This window comes from Acomys russatus, chromosome 1, assembly GCF_903995435.1.
Source record: "Acomys russatus chromosome 1, mAcoRus1.1, whole genome shotgun sequence".
Lineage (NCBI taxonomy): Eukaryota > Metazoa > Chordata > Mammalia > Rodentia > Muridae > Acomys > Acomys russatus.
In genome coordinates, this window is record NC_067137.1 from 23,303,095 (window position 1) to 23,324,667 (window position 21,573).

Below are 21,573 nucleotides of genomic sequence, written 5' to 3' on the forward strand. Positions count from 1 at the left end.
TCTGTGTGAGGGGGGTAGACAGTTGAGAGCTGCCATGTGAGCGCTGAGAATCCTGGGTCCTCTGGAAGAGCAGTCAGTGCTCTTAACCGCTGTGCCATCTCTCCAGCCCCCTCCTCCTTCTTCTTTTCATGATAGGGTTTCTCTCTGTAGTCTTGACTGACCTGGACTTGCTTTGCAAAATTGAGGATATTTCAAACTTTTGTGTTTTTAAAGGCAGCTGCTGGTTACCATGAAAGGGTTTGGAGCAAGGTGCCGGGGTTAGCTGCGCTTGAGAATTCTCCATGCACTCTTTTCCCCTTTGGCTATGCAGGGCTAACGTACGTACAGGTGACTGATCTGTACCTCATCCACTCATTCTTCATCTTGCCTCTATGGACAGTTTCTGTTTTTAATCCCCTAGATTTACTTACTTATTTTTGTGTATGTTTGCATGTCTCTGTGCATATGCACATGGGTGTGAAGGTGCCTGCAGAGGCCAGAAGAGCACATTGATGCCCCTTCCCAACATATGCCGGAAATCCAACTGCAGCCCTCAGTAATGGCAACAAGTGCTCCTGCCCCAGGTTGACGTAGAAACCTGAATTTCTAATTCCGGTTGAGGCACTTGTCCCCACATCCCTCTGTAGCACGATTTGAATAAACCATTAAGGTCCTTGGGGATAGTGCGTTACACTAGGGCCAACTGGGTATGCATGTATGCATACATGTGTGTATGTACGTGTGTGTGCATGCATGCATGTATGTGTGTTTTTATTTTTAAATTTTACACCAGATTCTTGAGCAACAACTTCAGCAGATGAAAGCAACTTACCAGCTAAGCCAAGAGAAGTTAGAATACAACTTCCAGGTGCTGAAGAAGCGAGATGAAGAGAGCACAGTCATCAAGTCCCAGCAGAAGAGGAAACTCAACCGGTGAGCGGGAGGGCGGGTGAGTGGGAGGGTGAGCGGGAGAGTGGGTGAGTGGGAGGGTGGGTGAGTGGGAGGGCGGGTGAACGGGAGGGTTGGGTGAGTGGGAGGGCGGGTGAGTGGGAGGGCGGGTGAGCGGGAGGGCGGGTGAGCGGGAGAGTGGGTGAGTGGGAGAGTGGGTGGGCGGGAGGATGGGTGAGCGGGAGGGTGGGTGAGCAGGTGGGTGAGTAAGCAGGAGGGTGGGTGAGCAGGTGGGTAGAGCAGGTAGGTGGGTGAGCGGGAGGTGAGTGGGAGGGCAGGTGAGCGGGAGGGTGGGTGAGTGGGAGGGTGGGTGAGCAGGTGGGTAGAGTGGGTGAATGGGTGAGCGGGAGAGTGGGTGAGTGGGAGGGTGGGTGAGCAGGTGGGTGAGCAGGTGGGTGGGTGAGCAGGAGAGTGGGTGAGTGGGAGGGCGGGTGAGCAGGTGGGTGGGTGAGTGGGAGGGCGGGTGGGTAGGTGAGCAGGAGAGTGGGTGAGTGGGAGGGTGGGTGAGCAGGTGGGTAGAGCGGGTGGGTGGGTGAGCGGGAGAGTGGGTGAGTGGGTGGGCGGGTGAGCGGGCGGGTGGGTGAGCGGGAGAGTGGGAGAGTGGGTGAGCAGGTGGGTAGAGCGGGTGGGAGAATGAGAAGGTGGGTAGAGCGGGTGGGTGGCTGAGAAGAAGGTAGGTGGGTGGGTGGGTAGAGCAGCTTGCTTTCTCTCCCTTCTGTGCTGCCCCCAGGGATGGGTAAGTGCTTCTTTTCTCCTGAAGAGGGAGAGAAAAATCAGGCGGGTGACCTTTGTCCCATTGGCTTAGCTGCCCCATTCTGCTTTCCTCTTTGCAATCAGTCTGCACGATGTCCTCAACAACATGAGAGCCAAATATGCCAGGCAGATAAAGCAATTTCAAGAGGAGAACCAGAACCTGACCTCAGACTACAAAAGGCTCGTGTTGCAGTTCAAGGAGCTACAGAAAGCCATAAGGTGCCTGGGGATGGAGTCTTAGGACTGTCCTGGAGTCGGGCGATGGTTGGGAGGCAGAATCGGCAGAGGCATAGTAGACTTGAGATCACCAGCTCTCTTGGAGCCAGCCTGGGGTTCTGAGGACTCCCTCATGTGTCCTTTGTCTATTTTTATTTCTTGCTGGGACAGCTGTATTTTATCCCATGCAGGGTCCTCATGCTGGGGATTTGAGATTCTTCCTCATGTTATTGTGCTATTTGACAAGTGGGGACACTGGGGCCAGGCCTTGGGGTCAGCTGGTTGTACTCAGCAACTTCTCTCTCTTCACAGGCACTTCGCCATTATCGATGAGGAGAAGTTTCGGGAGATTTGGTTGATGAATGAAGAGGAGGCGAAAGGGCTGGTGCAAAGAGCCTTTGATGTGGACAGTGTCATCCACGCCCAGCACCTGGGGCTGCCCTGGAAGATGCCTGACTTCTGGTTCCTGAAGAATGTGGGACCAATTTCCCCGCAGCAGCAACGGAAGTCAGCCACACAAATCCTAGAAGAGCTGCTGTTGCAGACAGGTGACTAGAAAGAACTGTCAAGACCTAGAGTGCAGGGGCCCTCTGAGACCAAAGGCTAATGCACCCGAGTTACACAGGAACAACAGGAGATGTTCAGTTCTGAGCCAGTGGGAGGATTGAGTCGGAGCTTGCAGCCAAGCTTGACATCTTGAGTTCAAAGCCTAGAACCCTCAAGACAGAAGGAGAAAACTGACCTCCACACACATGTGCCAACACATACAATAAATACAAACACATACTTTTAATTAATTAATTAATTAATTTATTTATTTATTTATTTTGTCTGCGGTACCCAGCACCTCACTCATGTTAGGCATGCTCTGAAGTCACTGTTTCATCTACAGCCCTCAATTTATTTACAGTCCCACTGGAGATTATCTGATCCCAGCAAAAACTCCCTTTTTTTCCCCACTCTGCCTGTTGGAAATTACTACACATGAATGTTTTCATGTCCATATTCTCAACAGTGTGTGCTATCTTAGATGCTCAGAGTGTCTCATGTGGCCCAAGCTGGCTGCGAACTCTCTGTAGCCCAAGGCTGGCTTTGAACTCCTGATGCTCCTGCCTCTCCCTTCCAAGTTCTAGGACTCTGGGCATGGGCCAGCTTATAGCTATTATCTTATTCTTTGAGTTACAAGTAAGTCTTGGGTAATACATGATTAATATATGCATATATTTCTTTATTTCTGTGTGTGCATGTGTGCGCGTGTCCGCGAACTCCACAGCACATATGTGGATCAGAGGACAACCTGCAGGAATTGGTCTTCTCCATCCACCATGTGGTCTCAGCGATCTTACTTAGGTTGTCAGGCTTGGTGACAAGCACCTTTACCCACTGAGCCATCTTATCAGCCATTATATGGTGATTTTTAACTCCCACTTTCAGATTAAGAATTAATAGGGTGAACCATTTTTAATTTTTTAAAATTGTAGTTTCTCTTTTTTTTTTGGTATGGTTTTCTTTGTGGTTCCCCCCCCCCCTTTAATTACAAAAAATTATGTGTGAGTGTATGCTGCATGTGTGTGCCCGAGGAGGGCAGAAGGTGGTGGTGGATCTCCTGGAGCTGGCATTACAGGGGGTCGTACACAGATGGATCTGGGTGACAGGACCTGAACTCGGTTCCTCTGCAAGATCAGTAAGCTCCTTTAACCTCGGGGCCACCTCTCCGTCTCCTCTTCGTAGTCTTAAGACAAGTTTTGGTTCCTGCTGTCAGTTCTTGTTCCTCTGTGTGGCAGCCGTTTTGTCCTTTGAGTTGACTGCTTCTAAGCTCTGTGAGTTTCAAAATCTTGTAACCTGCTTCCAGGGCTGTTTCCAAAAGGCAAATACGTAGGTTCAAACTCTCCTCACACTTTTTGGCTCATGGTTGGATTCCAAGTATGAGGCCTCCAGGGACTTGAAGTGTGGGAAATACATTATCCTTGGCTGGCTGAGGCCGTTCCGATTCTTCAGATGGTCTCTGATCCATCCCCAAGTCTGGTCCCCACATTGCAGGCTTTCTTCAACACTCAGACATGGCTGACCACAAGGAGGCAGCAAGAGGCCCATTTGCACCTGACTGCTGCTCCAGCCCTGTGAGGCCATGAACTAATCCTCTCTCCACCGTCCTTTCTTTGACCCATTTGTAGAAGATGAGGGCACAGAAGTTGCCATGTCAGAAGACGAGTCTTACCTGGACCTGCCCAAGCAAGTTTCAGCAAAAACTACCAAAAAGATCCTGATGCTCCTGTGTGATGAGTCGGTAAGGCCTCTGCGCCCACGTGGCCTGGAGCCAGGAGTGGCAGGCCTGCCCAGAGAAGGGCCTGGAGAAAGAGCCTGCAGGGGCAGTGTTAGCAGAGGCCCGGCCGGCAAAGGCTGCGCCCACAGTGGACCAGTGAGGTGTACTCTGGATGAGTCTGTTAGACTCTGATCGCCAGAGTCTATTCCTGGAAGCCCGATTGAGAGCCAGAGTCCAGAGTCGATGCAAAAACAAAGGAATTTATTAAGCTGACGCGTCAGGGTTCACCATACTCTGGGGAGATGGAAAGACCCCCGTTCTGTAATGGCGGAGGGTTTAAATACCCTTACAGCCTCAGAACTTAGTACGAACATGATTGGTTAGTTGACCTTTAAAATGATTGGTTACTGGTTATTTTATCTCTGAGGGGGCAAGAGCTCAGCTTGGGACACCACATGCTGTCAGGTGCTCGGGACAGGTATGAGGATGTGGTTCTTTTTCTCGGATAGTATACAACAGCCCTGAGGCCATCTTGGAAAGTGGCCAGGTTTGGAGTGGCCAAGGTTGAAAAACAATTTTTCTATCTCTTCAAGTCTCCAACTCCTGAGAGCAGTGCTGGTTGACAATGGCGTTTCCCTTCCACTAATCTGTCTGCCAGCTCTTCCGCTCATGTGGCTGCACCAGCTGTGGCCTTTCTGTGGCTGTATCAGGTCTAAAATATCTGCACCGTGTTGGCAAGGGTCGGGCTTAGAGTAACAGCATGTGGGAGCCGGCCCAGCTGGACCCAGGCTGCTGCAGCCAGCGACTCATGGTTGTTTCTTAGATGCCAGCATCCTGAGGTCGCAGAATGAGCTAAAACACAGCTCAGCCTCAGTGGTCCTGGGACAGCCAAGGCAGTTTTCTTTGGTCACCACTGAATCCCTCCTGCTGAAGGAGTCAGCTGGCGGGTCCTTGCTGTCGTGTGCAGCTGGACAGCATGACCGCCTACCTCTCCTTGGGTCCCTTCCCCAGCTCCTTGGCTCAGCGTGGCTTCTCCTTACTCCACCCCAGTCTGTGTCACACACCATGTATTGGAATGTGGCTCACTTCTCCAGACCCTGTTGTCCTCTCTCCAGTGTTTGCTTCCGTTTCCTGTAATTACTTGGATGTGGTGTGTGTGTGTGTTGGGGGGGGGGGAGGTATGGATGCAGTGGGCACAGAGGCTTAGTCCGGTTTAAAGTGCTCTGGAGACTCAGGTGTTTGCCCAGTGCCTTGTGAGCGAGGTGAGGGCAGTCTAAACCCGAGATAGGAACTGACTTTGTCCTTGCTTCCTGAGACTGGCTTAGACGTTTCCAGAAGGCCTTCACTGAGGACCCCACTGCCCAAAAGCTCACTGTTAAAAGACTCCGCTCTGTGGTGTTGTCCCTGGAGAGTCACGCTATGGAGGGTTGCAGACCCTATGTGCCTGGTTCCTGAAACCTGGCTCTGACTAGGGACGCCATCTTTCTTTCCTTCTCAGGGTTTCCTCATAGAGAGCAAACTGATGAGCCTGCTTCTCCCCCTGGAGAAGAGCGAATGCTATCTGCTGAGGCTGGACGCCATCTTCTCTGTGAGTCCCACTGGGTGGAGAGGGCATGGGGTGGGAGTCAGACGTTGCCTCAACCCGGAGACCACTCCAGTGTCCCAGACCTTCCTGGGTTCCCCATCACTCCCTTCGCCTTCAGACTGGTGTTGGCGTCACCATCTGTGTGGAGCCCTCCTGACTCTGGCCTTCGTCCCACTGTTCTGGTGGGTTCCAGATCACTGCATCTTCCTGGCTCTTGACCTGTTTTTGTTTTTTTTGTTTTTTGTTTTTTTTTTAAATCAGGCTCCAGGGATGCTGAGGGGAGCACCAGAATCTCTGGTTCAGGGGGGCTGAGAGTCTGTGAGCACCCCGAGCTCATGGCCTGTTTGATGAGGCATCTGAGCGGCCATCTTGTTTTCTCCTCAGGCCCTGGGGATTGAAAGTGAGGATGACCTGTACAAGCTGGTGAACTTCTTCCTTCAATACCGAACCCATCGTTTATCCTCCTCCCGGGTGAGACGGGCGACTGGGCAAAGGGGTTCATTTTGTTTCATTTCTCCAGCAGTTTCGCTGCTTCCCTGTGGGGTCCTGCCTATCTTTTCACTCTGCCCCTGTCTGGGACACAATGCCCTGTGTTCCTGATGTGGCACACCCCTCCACCATATTTTCTCTTGTAGCTATGTGGGGAATATGGTGATGTGAGCATTGACACTGGGTGTGGGGGGAGTTGAGGCCGTCTATGCTGGGAATGGCAAACAGCATTGCATTGGCTTAGTTGCTTTTTTTTTTTTCTATTTACAAAGGGCAGACTGGTGGGACAAGGTATGGGATGTTGTTCTATATTTAGGTCCATGGGGCTCTTTTCCTGGTCTCTCTTCAAAGCCAGGCTTTAGCTACTGTGAAATCCGAATAAACCACATTCTACACATTCTCATTTATCACGCTCTCCTAGGAAGCAGGGCTCACTTGCAGCACTGTGAATACTATGTCGTAGATAATTTCAGTATGAGATGCAAAGAGCAACTATTTTTGAGAATCATATTAAAAGTTACAAGATTTTAATTTAAAAATAAAAAAACTAAAATATATATATATTTTTAGTATTGTCAACCTTGGGGTGAGTTTTCTGACAGCCTTTAGAAAGAGAGTGGCTGAGGGCTGGGGGTGGGGGTAGGGGTAGCTTGATTGGAAGATACTTGCCTAGCGCACATGACCATGGGTCTGATCCACAGGCCCGCATAGAGTGCGTGGTGATGCAGGCAGGCCCGCATAGAGTGCGTGGTGATGCAGGCAGTCCTACAATCTCAGCATGTGGGAGGAGGCAGGAACATCTTAAAGCACACATGGCATCTGAGGAAAAGTATTTCCAGTTAATATTACAGTTAAAGACTAGGTTTTGTTTTGCTTTTTTAATATATAAAGAGTCCACATATGCCAATAAGGAAGAAAGGCCAACTGTATAAAGAGTAGGGCAGTCTCACCATATAGTTCAGGCTGCCTCAAACTCTTACACTCTCTCTCCCTCACCATCCTAAGTCTGGGGTTAAAAGTATGCAACACCATACCTGGATTAGGACAGGCAACTTTTTTTTCTTTTGGGTTTTTGAGACAGGGTTTCTCTGTGTAGCCCCGGCTGTCCTAAAGCTCATGTCTGCTAACATGTAATTAATGTGCTGTGTGCAGGTACACTCATAACCCGGGAGCGTGTAATGGCTGTCTCCTTCAGCGAGGAGGACAGCATCAGTCACTATGTGTACTTTACAGTTCTCCTAGGAGTTTGTTCTATAGATAGATGTTAACATACTTGACTCTCTTTTCCTTTTCTCTTTCTCTATTTCTCTCTTTCTTTTTTATTTTTATTTTTGAGATAGGGTCTTATGTAGCCCAGGCTGGTCTCAAATTCTGTGTAGCAGCGAAGGACTTTGACCTTTCCTGCCATTACCTTCCCAAGTGGTGGGATTAAGGAATATTCCTGGATACTCTGCTTAATGGAGTTGAAACTATATGTTTATTATAGTTTTTCTTTGTTGTTGGGTTTTGTGTGTGTGTGTGTGTGTGTGTTTTGTTGGTTTTTTGTTTTTGCGTTTTGGCTTTTTTTGTTTTGTTTGTTTGTTTGTTTGTTTGTTTGAGACAGGGTTTCTCTGTGTAGCCTTGGCTGTCCTGGACTCACTTTGTAGACCAGACTGGCCTCAAACTCACAGGGATCCACCTGCCTCTGCCTCCCGAGTGTTGGGATTAAAGGCGTGTGCCACCACACCCAGCCTATTACAGTTTTTTAATTGCAGCATGATTTGAAGTAGAAGATTGAAAACTGCAATTGTCCATGTTTAAGGAACATGTTTAATAATTCATCATGTACTCATGTAATGGGACAGGAAGAAGACTACTTAAATTTAAAAATTACAGCAGGATTAATTCTATATTATGTATGAGCCAAAGGGGTAGTTATAGCATTGGAGCATGTGGCTGTCAATACAGTGCCATCTTCAAGCTGGACTTAGCGATGGAATGCAGTCCTCATTGCAGAGCCCGCCCCTTCCTGCTCTCCTGCTCACTTACCTCTTGTGTTTATGTAACTGTGTCTGTCAGGAGCCTGGGGGCAGGAGCTGATGCAGAGGCCATGGAAGGGTGCTGCTTACTGCCTTGTTCCTCATGGCTTAATTAGCCTGCATTCTTATAGAACCTGAGACCGCCAGACCGGCATGGCGCAACCCACAGCAGCCTAGGCCCTCCCCTATTGCTTACTACTTGAGAAAATGCCCCACAGCTGCATCTCATGGAAGCATTTCCTCAACCGAGGCTCCTTTCTTTTTGATGACTCCAGCTTGTGTCAAGTTGATACAAAACCAGCCAGTGCAGTGTCCAGCTACACGTTTTCTGGAGCCTTTGCTCTGACTCCTTACCCCGCTGCTCCTCTTTGGCTGTCTGGGTCTTTCCAGCCCACAGTCAGCCCTACACCTCTCCGCAGTTCAGCGTCGGTTCATCAGCACATCACACCAACACGGCGCGCACAAGCCTGATGTCAGCGCAGGAACGCTCGAGCATGGTGTCCCAGGGAGACAGAAGGAGCATGGTGTCCCAGGGAGACAGAAGGAGCATGGTGTCCCAGGGAGACAGGAGGAGCATGGTGTCCCAGGGAGACAGGAGGAGCATGGTGTCCAAGTCAGAGCTGGAGCCCCCAGAACAGGAGGTCCTGCAAGGTGACAACGCGAGCCTTGTGGGCAGGGAGAAGGAGCACCTGTCTTCATCCAGGTTCATCCACCCCAACGATGTCCTCAAGATTCTGGAGGCCTTTGTCATGGGGCTGAAGAAGCCCAGGTATGCAGTGGCACAGTGGTGATGGAGAGATTGCCTGAGGTACAGGGGCTGGGAGCTGGGAGGCAATCAGTGGAGAGTGACTGGAGAAGGGGCCACACACACACGTGTGCACACATACACACATAGACCCCCCCCACATACACACATGAACACACACACAGACACAACACATATATACCCATGCGCACACATCCATGTATACACAACACACAGATGTGACTGGCATTGTCTGGGGCACTAGGGGGCAGGTGGGAACAGGCATCATTGCTTTTGACTTCCAGGGACACTCGGCCAGTACTGAGAGTGAAGAAAGACATGCGAGATAACTCAAAGGACACCGAGTATTGGGCATCCCTGGCCACGGTTATCCCCTTCTCCAAGCAGAACCTCTGGGACGCACTGTACAAGGCCTTGGAGAAATACTAGTGAGCATCAGGGCTCGGAAGAACAGGGAGGGGGTAGTCTCCTGCGCTCACACACTCTGAGGGGGTGGGTAGTGTCGGGTGGTGTCAGGCAGTGGGTAGTGGTGGGCACTAGTCCCACCCTCCTTGTCTGTCCCTGATAGTCTGGGAGGAAGGGAAATGTCCCGGTTCTTTTGCTCCTTGCAGCCAGAGCAGAAACACGCCATGGACCTGGCTTCTTCAGTAGAGGATGGAAGACTGAGTTGGCCTCTATCTAACTTGCTTCTTATATCCTCCTCCCAGCCTTGTGCTGACCCAGAGGGCCAAGCTGCTGATGGAGAATGAATCGCTGGAGCAGCAGAATGCTGAGATGCAGTCTCTGCTGCAGCAGTACCTGCAGGCCAAGGTGGGTGCTGGGATGCAGGGCTGAGTAAGATCAGAAACCATCCCTCAGGAGGACACAGTTGCTGAGTATTGCCTGCAGTCCTGTCTAGGCCCAAAAGACTGTGCCTCTGTCCCGTGGTGTCATGGCTTTGGTGTCACTCCGTTATGATCACCCTTTTGGTTTTTTAATTTTGTTTTAATTGTTTGAGCTAATGCGTTAGGTAGGCCATGATGGCCTCCAACTCTATATGTAGCCAAGGATGATCCTGCTTTCACCTGGGAGAGCTGGGGTTACAGGCATGAGCTGCCGCACCCTTTGTGTGTGGTGCTAGGGATTTTGTGCATCTTAGGCAGGTACTCTACAAACTGAGTCTCCCCTCTTCCGTCCTCGTGAGAGGCTTGCGCGTTGTAGTTGAAGCTTAGTTTCCCAAGTGCTAGAGTGACAAGCGTGAGCTACAATACCGAATCATTCTCAATTTTTTTTGTGTGTGTATGTGTGTATGAGGTGGGGGGGGGAAGCGCACACACATGAGGACATCAAAGGACAGCTTTTAGGAGATAGTTTTCTCCTTCTGCCATGTGGGTCCCAGAGATAGCACTGAGATGGCAGGCTGTATGGCAAACACTTTTCCTGCTGACCAACTTCACTGGCTCAGAATACAAGGTAGCATCCCTCTACATAGCCCTGGCTGTTCTGGAACTCACTATGTAGACCAGGCTAGCCTCAAACTCACAGAGATCCACCTACCTCTGCCTCTGGAGTATTGGGATCAACGGCATGTTCCACCATGCTGGCGCAGAATTATTCTGTTTAAGAGCACTACCAAGCCCAGAAGCAGTTTCCAGGTTCCAGGCTCCACCCTGCCTTCTGTGTTGTCTTCAGTCCTAACAACCTGCCAGGGAGCTAGACAGAAACTCTCCTCCCTGGTTCATAAAGAGAAGCAAGCTTGGAGACTTGGTGAGGCTCCAGAGACTGAGCTTCTCCCCTCTGCCGGACTGCCTTCCCAGGATATGACCAATGTCCCCATGAGCAGGGAGGAGAATCTGAGCTGTCAGAGGTGTCCCCTCCAGTGGTAACTCTAACTCCTTCCCATGGACCAACTAGAAGAGGAAAGAAAAGTCTTTGTGACTTGGCTGCACATGTTTTGTGGCCATAGTGGGATGTTCCAGGGTGGTGCTGAGTCCCAGGCCAATAGGATCATGACACTCAAGTCAGACAGGAAGTCCTTAGGTCCTCCAGGCCCCTGAAGAAATGCTTGCAGGGATTGGGACTCTGAGAGAGCCAGGGTTTGCATGTGAGCCCTCGAAGAAGGCAAGAAAATGACCTTTGCTTTTAATTTCCAGATAAATTCTGAACTGCAGATTCCTCCAACTCAGGGCTTCCGGATGCCCACAAAATAGAAATGCATCTGCAAAGCCTGGTGTCAAAGAGTCCACACTGTCACCTGAGAACCGGGGCCCACCTGGTTTCTCCTGAACTGTATCCTCTGTCTGCCAAAAATAAGGCAGCTGTGGCCCCCACCATTCTAATAAAGTCATTGAAAGCTGAGGCAGAACACCTTTAAAGAGGCCTAGTCTACATGGACAGGAGTCCCCTGCCCTGAGTGGCATTAGGGAGCTTTGTCCCTGGGCTCAGACTACTGATGAGACTATATTTTCCCTTGGGAAAATGCTGGTCTCTATGGGTGGAGGCAGGTGGGGGTGGGGTGGGGCGTGGGAAGGGGGTCATATGCCTTCACACTGTCCCCAAACTGAGGATGTTCTCTGTGTTCTGGGGTCTCTGTCCACCGTGGTGTGCCCTCTGAGCTGTGGAGGTAGGATCTTCCACAGCAGCCTGAGCTAGCAGCCTTGTGGCTGAGGCCCACCTTAAATGGTGCTCTACAAGAGGCTACCCACAAGAGTTTTACCATCCCCTCACAAACCCTTCCCTCTTGTGCTCCACTTCTGTCTCAAGGTTTGATTTATTTTATTAAGAGGGGGAAAAAAATCACACTCAGGAAAGGAAAATCACCCAGCAGATTCACAGAGGAAGAACGGCAACAGTAGTGTTGACTCCTGGGTGCGGCTGCCAGCAGGCAGGACAGCGCTGCCTTCAGGGCGGCTAGGACATCATGTTCACACTTGGAGCTTGCGTACTAGCTGGTACACACTGACCTGGGCAGAGGAAGACCTCGGAAGTGGTAGAAAGCCTCAGGCTAAGCTACCAAGTGGCTGTGGGGAGGGGAAAGGAGGAGTCAAGAGGAGAGCATGTGCAGGAGCAGCTGGCTGCTGCTCCCTCCTTTAGGCGGCCCTGCAGAGAGGTGTGTCGCCTCTGCTGGCATTTCTGCAGCTTTCCACTTGTTCCCACTGATCAAAGTCTCATGCTCCTTGGTTCATTTCATTGGAGCCTTAATCTAAGACTCGGAAAGCCCGAGGGGAGGGTTGGGCCACTGCTGGGCAGAGGAGCATAGTACCTTAGAAAGTGGGGCAAGAGGGTATCTGGTTTTGAACGCCACCAATTCTCACTGTTCCCCAAACCCCAGGCAGGACTGAGACAAGATCAGGCAAGCAGCAGTTTGGGTGTGGAGTGGGGGTGACAGCCCAGCCAGCAGGTGTCCTACTCAAGGCTGGCAAGGGCGGTAGGGCTCCTCAGGGAGTTGGGAGAGAGTCCAGGCAAGCGAAGGCAAAACGCAATAGTGCCTGCAGGGATGATGGGGCGGGGCACGGTGGCAGCGGGGATGCTTCATGCCCCTAGGAGCTTCTTGACCATGTAGCCCGGGAGGCTGTAGAGGAAGAGGCCCAACATGAGTAGCCCAAGCAACGCCAGCACAATCTTGATGATAAGCCACTTGTACCGGGTGCAGATGAGGTACTTGATAGATTTGAGCGGGTTCAGGAACCAGACGAAGGCTGTGTCCGGCCGGCTAGGGTAGGGAGAAGATGGGAGGGGCCGGTCAGACTGCAGGCACGAGCCATCCACACAGGAGACAGTATCTAGGATTAAATTGCTAGCTTCTAAACCTCATCTTCTCTGCGAGACCTCTGCTGCCCCAGTTCTGCCCTGAGCCTAGGTGACAGCTTTGTTGGAGACGGGCCTCAACCTGACTGCTTGAAGTGGTGAACCCAAGGCTTCGTGTGTGCTGGGAAAGCATCCCACCCACGGAGCTACATCCCTAGCCCTCAAACTGTCCCTGCCTCATAAGCCCCAAGGGCTGTCCGCAGCAAGCATCTGAGTAGCTTTGAGTGGCATGCCCCACGCTGCGCGACTGGCCCGCCATCGGGGTGCTGTCCTGCTCTGCCTTCTGCAGAGTTCCTTGCTAAGGTCCCCTTGTCAGCCTCTACTGTCTGCGGTTTGTGTCACAAGATCAGCAGGGTCCACAAAGTGTCACAGTATAAAATTAAAGTGTTGGATACACTCTGGCGTGTGCGCACAGGCATGCCAGCGGGCACGCCTGTGAACACACACAGAGGCCAGAGGAGGACACAGGAGGTCCTGCTGTATCACTCTCCTTAAGCTAGGGTCTCGTACTGATCTGGAGCTAGTTGGTCAGCCAGGAAGCCTCAGAAATCCTCCTGTGTTTGCCCCCGACAGTGCTGGAGTTACATGCCCAGGTGCAGCTACATCCTAGCCTTTTGTGTGTGTGTGTGTGTGCTAGGGATTTGAACTCAGGTCACTTAGGTCCTCGTGCTTATGTTGCATGCACTCTTAACTACTGAGCCACCCCACCCCCAGCCCTCAGCCTCTGGATATACTTTTTCAACAGCTGCCCCATCATCTCTCAGAGGCTGTGGTCCCATACCCCCACTGTAAGTGGGGCAACAGCGCAGGCGTGTGGGGCCCGGATGCCTACATTTCTCTCCCTAGCTCTTGTGGGCTCCTTTGAGCCACAGCTTCTCCATTCTTAGGATGGCTTAATAAGAATCCCTGCTTCCTGGACTCAGGGACCCAGTGAAGTGAGAACATTCTAAGGTGAATCTCACAGAGCCTGCAGGGACATGGTCTTCAGCTGACGTCGGCTTGAATGTTGTCCCTGGTTGGACAACTAACTGCCCCAGAGGTAGGCCTTTCACACAAGGAGGGAGCGTTTCAGAACAGGCTGGCTAACCCTAGCCAAACCCTGCCCCTTGCCCATGTCTCAAGTTCCTTCTGCCCATGAAACTGGAGTAGAGACCAAAAAGAATGTTGCTGTAGCTGGTGGGCATTGGACTGGCAGTTTGGTACCTAAGCTGGAGACCCAGTGTCACCCAGTCCAGTGACCTTGGGTAAGCTTTATCACCTTTCGGGCCCAATAATATAAAAATATAAAACATCCATTTCTGGTTCCGAGGGTATGCTTAGATTTCAGAGGTTTGAAAGTTGTGCGTTTTATGAGGATGCACATGTGTGCCTGTGTTGGTCTGTGTATGCTTATGTGCGTGTGCGTGTGTATGTGTGTGTGTGTGTGTGTGCTTCTGCATGCATGTGCTCTGTGTGTACACATATGAACTTGCACATGTGTTTATGTGCTTTGGGTGTGTCCTGCACGCTGATCAGCCCTTGTCCAGAGGCAGAAGGAAGAAGTACCAGGCCCAGGAGGCTGCAGGGCTCAGGCCCCGAGGATCTTCTTGGCGAGGTAGCCGGGCAGAGAGTAGAGGAACAAGGCAAGGAGCAGCAGCAGCAGCAGGAGCAACAGCAGTTTGAGGAGCAGCCAGCGGTAGGTATGCCACAGGAAGTAGCGGGCAGACTTGAGAGGGTTCAAGAACCAGATGAAGCTTGTGTCGGGCCGACTGGAGCATCAGGAAGGACAGCAGAGCACAGGGAAAGGACAGGAGGTGGGCACGGGCTTATCAAGAGGCTTCCACTGATGGGCAAGCCCACCTGGGCCAAGCAGGAGAGGTTCCGGCACCTGCTGGGCCACCAAGTCTGGCCACCATTGGAGCGGTTGCCCTTGTCAAAAACTAGGAAGAACCCGTATCACTGCTGGACTCAGGGTGGGGGCGTGGGTGGGGCCATGGATGGGGCTTGGGCTTGCTGGGAAAGGACCAACTTTCTTTGCAGACAGCCCTTCCTTTGGTTCAGAGGGAAGAGATAGGCTTTAGTATTGAAGAAAGGGACCTCCCGGTGATGTGGCTGTGGCCCAGGAGGGGACAAAGTAGGTGCCTGGGAGTAGGATGAAGAAGACTAGAAGGGTCTGGGCCCTCTTCTCTTTTCTGCCCCCATGAAGTAGTGTGACTGTGGGGTCTAGGTAGCCGGCACTCACTTGGGTTTTTCTAGAGGGTCAGGTTCGTTGCGGGCCAAGCCCACTGGATTCTTCTCGGCCTCCTCTGCTGTTAGTAAGTGTAGCTCCGCCTCCACTTTGCCCTGAAGGAAAGGAGAGTTCCAATGCTTGGACCACAGAGCTCGATATCCCAGTGTGGCCCAGCCTGGCTCCTACAGGTCCTCTCCTGAGCAGGAAGCGGTACCCACCGTGAGCTCAAACTCATCGTTCTCATTACGGGCCAGGAGGGGCCACCAGCCTTTGACGCGCTTCTGTTTAAAGATGGAAACCAGGGGCACGTCCACCTCTCCGGTGGCCATCTCCATGGTGCACTGCTTGGCTGTCTTAGCGCCCCTCGGGAACCGGTTCAGGTCCAGCTCGATGGCCCCTGCAGCAACATGGGAGTCAATTTCGAGGCAGGGATCGGGGTGGGGATGCTGCCCTGCCTCCTTCCTTTACACTCCCACTCTGTTTTGCTAAGGTCTTTTCTTAGCTTAGCGGCTCTAGGCATCTGCCACCCTTCATCCTGGCTGCTGTGAATCTACCAACAACACCGCACCAAACCCAGGCTTGCAGATGCAGATAGGGTTTTGTGCAGTCTGAGATTCAGGGAACTCTGCCTCCTTAGGGACCTTGCTGACTTTCCTTCAGCATTTATCCTGACTCCCCGGTGTGCCCAGTGCGCCTTGATGCGCCAGTTACAACCCTGAGAAGTAACTGGGCAAAGTCTTGGAGAGGCAAAATCCCCATTTGGTGTCTCTGGCTCTGAGGACCAGATAGACCCCCCCTCCCATGGTCTCGGCGCCTGCCCCCCCTCCCCCCACCGCCCGTCAGTTGTAGGCCCTAAGCTTCGATCGGCTCAGCACCCAGGAAATCGTCAGCAGAGAAGTGGTCAGCATCCCAGATCTGCAGGGTGAGCCGTGCAGGGATCTTGTACTCCGTCTCATCCCAGGAGAACATGGACTCCTTCTTAGACATAACGATCTTCTCTTCGGCGGCCAGGTAGTCAAAGGGGAACAGGTAACGCCAGTTGAAGTTGCCCTCGCCCGTGAGAGAGTGGTAGTGGACATCTGTGTCCTGTTTGTCTTCCTGCTGGCCCTTCAGCCACCTGCTGGGAGTCACCTGTTCCAGCTCCGTGGCCAATACCCCCAAGGGCCTCTCCCCACCCCAGGAACCCCCTTAGCCATTCTCCCAGGAAGATGGGCAGGCCCAACTCAGCCTCTCCCAGGGCCACGACTGTCACCCACCCCCGCACAAAAATGTCACTGGACTTCTCTCCCGTGAAGAAATCATCGTCCTCTAGGACCACCTCATCTGTGTTCCACACGATGACCCGAAGCTCATACCTGGACAGGAACAAGGAGGCCCATCAGCAGCCCAGGGGTAGGGCTTGCCCCAGCGCCTGGGGCCAGGTCAGGGCTGGGGTTTCCAGTGTCTTATGGAGAGAAGCCTTTCCACCCCAGGGTGTTGGGGGGGTGTTGGTGGGGCCTTGAGTAGGCTGGGAGAGTTGGGGGGGGGCACTTGAAGAAGGTTTCTGTCCAGCAGGGGGCCTGGTGGGCTGGATCTCAGCCAAGCACAGGCAGGCTGCCTCGGTTAGGGGAAAGCAGTCAGTGTGGAGCAGACAGCCAAGCACACTCTTGGGCTAGGCTAAGAATGGGGAGGAAGGAAGGGAGTGTGAGCTGCTGGGGTGGACAGCACTGAAGCGCGGAGCATGTTTCTGTCAGTGTGTCTCTAGGGACTGCAGCTTTGTTCTATTTCTAAGAAGTTTCTGGTTGAGCCCCCTGGCCCTCGGTGGAAGTTCATGAACTCTGGGTTCACTTATGTCCTTGTCCTGAAGGAGTATTTCCCCTTTGACTTTTAGTTGTAGTTACAAATGAAGTAGTTGTATTTCAACCATTATGGGTAGGGTCAAATCACCCACTAAAAGACGGGTGGCAATGTGGTTGCCTGGAACAGAGTTGGATCAGCCCTTCATGGGAAAAGCCTAGAACAGCAAGCTAACAGCCTCAGGACTAACAGGTTGTTCCAGGCAGAGCTCGCTGCACTATTGGCTGTGGCCTGAGTAAAATGGAAATACAGCCCCCATCACTGGTTAAAAGTCATCAAGAAACGGTTTAGGCCTGTGACTCAGTGGTAGAGTGTTTGCCTAGTGTGCATGAGGCCTAGCTTCAATCACTAAGAAATTAAAGTTGGCAACACCAGGGCTTGAAAACAAGAAAACAGACAGCTTTGTCTGCCCAGAGAGCTGGCCCCGAATCCAGGCATCAATGATGTACAAGCAGCAGTAACCATTCTGCCACCTTAATTCAGGGGATACTAAGCTCCAGGGACCAAGGCCACCTAGGTGAGGCAGGTGGCTCAGCTCCAGATTGGCGGCCCCTTTCCCCACCACCTCTGATCTTTTTCAGGCAGCTCACTTGGAAGAAAGGCAGGTAAAATGGAGTGATGGTGGGTATAGAGCAGGCTCTGATGGGTTCCTCTTCACTGTGCCTCTAGGAATGCTTGTGGGTGTGTGTGTGTGTAAGAGAGAGCTGTGTGAGTGCAGGCGCGTGCGGGGAGTGGATCCGTTATGGTGAGTGGGCTAGCATGTGCAGAAAGGGTGCTGGGGTGAGGGGTGCTGGGGTGAGGGTCATCTCATTCACTGTGGGCAGAGACAGTGCTGCCCACCTAGAGCCAGGCCCTGGAGCCCACAGGATGGTCTGTTTCTCTCCCCAGCCCCCAGAAGGGCCTGGCCACACCTGAGGCCCTGGGAATAGGGATGAAGGCAGGCCACCTTCCACCCACAGGAAGGTCTAGGCTGTGGTGGGAAGTAGGTGAGGTGGGGTGAGGGCACAGGGCCCAAGCAGCTCACTTCTTGGGTTTCCTGGGGGAGATATCCAGAGGTGTCCCAGGGGCTGGCATGTCCATGGGAAACATGTCCACCCACAGCTCCAGGCGGCCCTGAGAAATAGAGGGGTGTGGCCGATGTCTGAGTGACCTATTCCATCTGCTCAAGGAGGTCCACTCTCCTGGCCTATCCAAAGCCGTATGCCATCAGCTTCCAGCTTTGGGTGCCAGGACGTCTTATGTCATCAATAGGCAGTGACAGCTTCTGGTGAAGCCAGCTCCCTCATGTGATTCTCCAGATCACATTTGCCATTCAAGTTGGCCTCGGTGGGGAGGTGTGTGGGAATACGGTCAGGACACAGGGAATATCGGGAGCTGCATTTCTACCCTTCTGATCCCAGGTTGAGGATGTCTAGCCCCAGATCCCAGCCAGGTGTCCATCACCTGCTCAATGCCTGGCTTGTCAGGGTTGAGCAGCGGCCTGGTCTCCACGTGTTCGGGTACAAGGCGGCAGCCCACCCGGGGGATGTCTTCCCAGTGTCTCAGAGCAGACAACGCCACGTGCTCATCTGTGGGCTTCCTTTGACCTGTGGATGCCAGTGGGTCAGGCGCATACAGCTGGCCTTTCCAGAACCAGGGGGACCTCTGCTGGGACCAGGAGCTCAGGATCACAAGTCCCTGAGTCGTGACCTGCCTACCTTCCCTTTGTCTTATTGCTGGGGGGGGGGGGTGAGCAGACACAGAAGAAGGCCAAGGTCTCAGCTGCACCACAGGGCCCAGAGAGACCTATGACCTTGGCTCACCAGGCTTGGGAAGGAGTGGGGATGGCTAGGGGTGGGGCTTTGAGGCAGAGAGACCTAGGCTCACACCATTCATTATGCTGCCTCAGGAGGAGAGACATGTGACCTTGGGCAAGTCACCAAACTGGAACTTGTCAGGTCTCAGTTTGCTCATCTGTAGAATGGGGTGTTTTCCTGGCCGATAGGGGTGAGGAGCAGTGGTGTGTAGGTAGGTGTGGTACAGGAGAGGGTGTCAGGGCAGTGGCTGGGGAAGTCCCCTGTGGAGAAGTGTGGCTCCCTGACGGCCTCTGAAGGCCCCGAAGTGGGGCCAGTCAGCTGCTTTCAAAGCCCTTTACCATTCTCATCCTCTATCTCTGAAGGCCCCGTGAAGACACGATTGGCGACCTTCACTCTCCCATGAGGGCCGAAGTGGGGGCCGTCCACTTTGCCCTCTTTGCAGAGACGAGTCAGGATCTGGCTGGGCTTCATGGGGTCCCTCCAGATATTGTAGCCATGTCTGTGGGTGGGTGGAGACACACGGGTGGGAAGTAGCTCAGACTGGGTCATCCCAGGTGGTAGCTCATTCTGGCCAGTTCTCCATAACTGGCCATTGCCTACATCAGCAATAGGCCTCCTGAGGCCCCAGGTTCACCCAAGACACCAGGGCTGCTGGGGGGGCTGATCCTTCTACCTTGCCTATGGCTTTGGATATCTAGCGCTCCCCAACCACCTACCTTCCCATCATCCCTCAAGGGCTCTTGTGAGGCATCATGTTACCAGAGAGGGAAAGGACTCGACCAAGATCACCCAGCCTGTAAGTGGCAGAGGCCGTCCCAGATCTCCTGAGGACTTTACCCACTGCCCTGTCCTGTTCCTTTCTTTCTTTCTCATCTGTCTCCTCTGTCCTGGAATCTTACCCTGGTTGGGAGCACTCATGCCCAGTCCCTGAAGCTGTGATGAGCATACAGGGTGAAGGCGTAGCCCTTCAGAAATCATAGCATATTTGCCTTCCCAGACTACCACACTCTCGAGTCTTGTCTCAGTGTTAGGATGCGGCAGACATCCAGCCCCTTCTCTGTTCCCTGCCCTTAGTCTGTCCCCAGCCCCTCCCAGCTACCGGCCCTACTCTGTCCTCGCACATGGAATAGGTCTGTGCAATGCCGCAGGTGGCGCGGTGCTTGCTGTAGAAACGGTTTTCCAAGTCGATCTTGGTTTCTCCAATGAGGTCGTCAGTGCCCACCAGGTCCCAGTCGTACACGGCCACTGTCAGCATGGACTCCATGGGGAAGGAGGCCTCGATGTCAAAGGACCTGTTGGGGGTTGGTACGGAAGGGGGGGGTCACAGGTTGAGATGAGGGGGTAGGGACTGGACTGAGACTTAAAGTGGGCAGAGAGGGCACTGAGGGGCCTTACTTCCCAAAGACGGGGTTGAGCTGCTTGGAGATGTAGTTCTCTTTGTCTCGGATGTCAGTCTTGCCCAACTTGATGGCGATATAGGGGTCAGCTTTGCCATTGATGTCAGCCGGGTGCAGGTCCGTGGCCTGGGCAGGGAAAGCGTTGCCTAAGCAGACTCTTGGGTGCCCTTGCTCTCTTCCTGAGGGCCCCATGATGTTGAGAAGTGGGAACAGGGGCACTGGGTTAGAGACAGAAGTCTCACTGTGTGGCACTAGGGAAGTTGCTGCCTCTTGTTGCTGGGACTGGATGTCCCCTCTAAAAATACGGGAACTAGGCCAGTGGACCTTTCTACTGTCTCGAGGCAGTCTTCCAGCAGGAGGCCTGGGGGCTTCCAGGGAGGGCATTGAAAGGAGTCTTACCCGGACCACATAGACTCGAACCAGCACGTTAATGGGGTCGTTGCTTGGGATGCCCTGGAACATGCCATAGGTGGGGTCATAGCCAGCTTCTCGAGATACATCTTCTGGGAGGGGCACTTTGTACACGCAGAGGGAACCCTGGAGCAAGGCATGGGGTGGGGGAGGGGATCAGGCCTCAGGTTCATCTGGACAGGGCCAACTAGCCAAAAGCATGGGTCCATCTTGTGACAAGGCCTTAACACTTCAGTTTCTGGATCATAGAAGGTACAGGGGTTCTAGAGGGCGATGGTGGAGGATATAGAAAACTGGGGCTATAGGGGGATCAACATCCAGGCTGTGCTCCTAGCCTGACCTTGAAGCGGCCCACGATGCGTTCCTCCTCAGTGGAACCGTCTTCATCGTCCCCGGTCTTGCCCCGCAGCAGGTTGAAGGTATGCAGCCAGTCCTCAAAGTTGTCGAACTCCGACTCCAGCTCTTTGGGGTACACCTGGACAAGACAGGCTGTCAGGAGGCATGCCAGCATCCTGATCCACCTGGTGCCTCTCGCCCCACATCCGGGCAGGACCTTCTTCCAGACCCTCACCTTCAGCTCATCAATCTTGGCTTTCTTCTTTTCAGGAGCCTCCAAGCCCTGGCCAGGACCAGGGCTCTGATTTTTTTTCCTTTTCTCCTCCTTTGCAGCCCTGGACTTCTCCTTGCTTTTCCCTGGCCCCTTCACACCTAGCCCAAAGTAGAGAAGGAGGCCCTGGTCAAGTTAGGGGAATGTGGGGCAGAAAGGGTCAGAGCAGGAAGGCCTGAGTTCAAGACCCAGCTTCCCCATTTTTTCTTATTGAACTTTGGAATCTCAGTGCATTCCATGAGGGGGACAGTAGGTCATGCCTGCGATGGGGACACAGACTGTTGTCTGCCCTTGGCAGAGTGCATGGAGAGGAGTCAGATCAGTCCGGAGCCTGACACTGTGTGGTTCCGGGCAGGTTTCCCTTTGCTCTCTAGGCATATATTAACAAGGCTACTTCCGACTCGCTTCTCCCAAGCTGCATCCCAGTGGAATTCCAGGCATCTGTGCCATTCCTATGCTCAGACACAAGAGATCTTAGATCTTCCATTGAAAAGGTGGTAACACCAGTGCTTGG

General features: G+C 52.9%; 2 protein-coding genes across 2 annotated transcripts in view; one reads left to right on the forward strand and one right to left on the reverse strand.

The window, feature by feature from the left end:
• Window positions 1-11,269, forward strand: part of Drc1 (dynein regulatory complex subunit 1) — a 35,498-nt gene extending 24,229 nt beyond the window's left edge. The window contains exons 8-18 of the mRNA XM_051172013.1: window positions 773-912; window positions 1,765-1,899; window positions 2,209-2,444; window positions 4,071-4,183; window positions 5,658-5,747; window positions 6,129-6,215; window positions 8,671-8,750; window positions 8,823-9,020; window positions 9,302-9,445; window positions 9,725-9,827; window positions 11,150-11,269. Coding sequence (XP_051027970.1) covers window positions 773-912; window positions 1,765-1,899; window positions 2,209-2,444; window positions 4,071-4,183; window positions 5,658-5,747; window positions 6,129-6,215; window positions 8,671-8,750; window positions 8,823-9,020; window positions 9,302-9,445; window positions 9,725-9,827; window positions 11,150-11,206 — 1,383 coding nt within the window. The 3' untranslated portion in view covers window positions 11,207-11,269. The remainder of the gene's footprint in view (window positions 1-772; window positions 913-1,764; window positions 1,900-2,208; window positions 2,445-4,070; window positions 4,184-5,657; window positions 5,748-6,128; window positions 6,216-8,670; window positions 8,751-8,822; window positions 9,021-9,301; window positions 9,446-9,724; window positions 9,828-11,149) is intronic.
• A 1,220-nt stretch (window positions 11,270-12,489) lies between these two features.
• Window positions 12,490-21,573, reverse strand: part of Otof (otoferlin) — a 95,615-nt gene continuing 86,531 nt past the window's right edge. The window contains exons 34-46 of the mRNA XM_051172105.1: window positions 21,024-21,160; window positions 20,793-20,927; window positions 20,441-20,578; window positions 20,040-20,167; window positions 19,766-19,936; window positions 18,983-19,143; window positions 18,292-18,434; window positions 17,873-17,961; window positions 16,269-16,367; window positions 15,888-16,129; window positions 15,231-15,409; window positions 15,025-15,125; window positions 12,490-12,708 (exon numbers count right to left, since the gene is read on the reverse strand). Of these exons, the coding sequence (XP_051028062.1) occupies window positions 12,528-12,708; window positions 15,025-15,125; window positions 15,231-15,409; window positions 15,888-16,129; window positions 16,269-16,367; window positions 17,873-17,961; window positions 18,292-18,434; window positions 18,983-19,143; window positions 19,766-19,936; window positions 20,040-20,167; window positions 20,441-20,578; window positions 20,793-20,927; window positions 21,024-21,160 (1,904 nt within the window). The 3' untranslated portion in view covers window positions 12,490-12,527. The remainder of the gene's footprint in view (window positions 12,709-15,024; window positions 15,126-15,230; window positions 15,410-15,887; window positions 16,130-16,268; window positions 16,368-17,872; window positions 17,962-18,291; window positions 18,435-18,982; window positions 19,144-19,765; window positions 19,937-20,039; window positions 20,168-20,440; window positions 20,579-20,792; window positions 20,928-21,023; window positions 21,161-21,573) is intronic.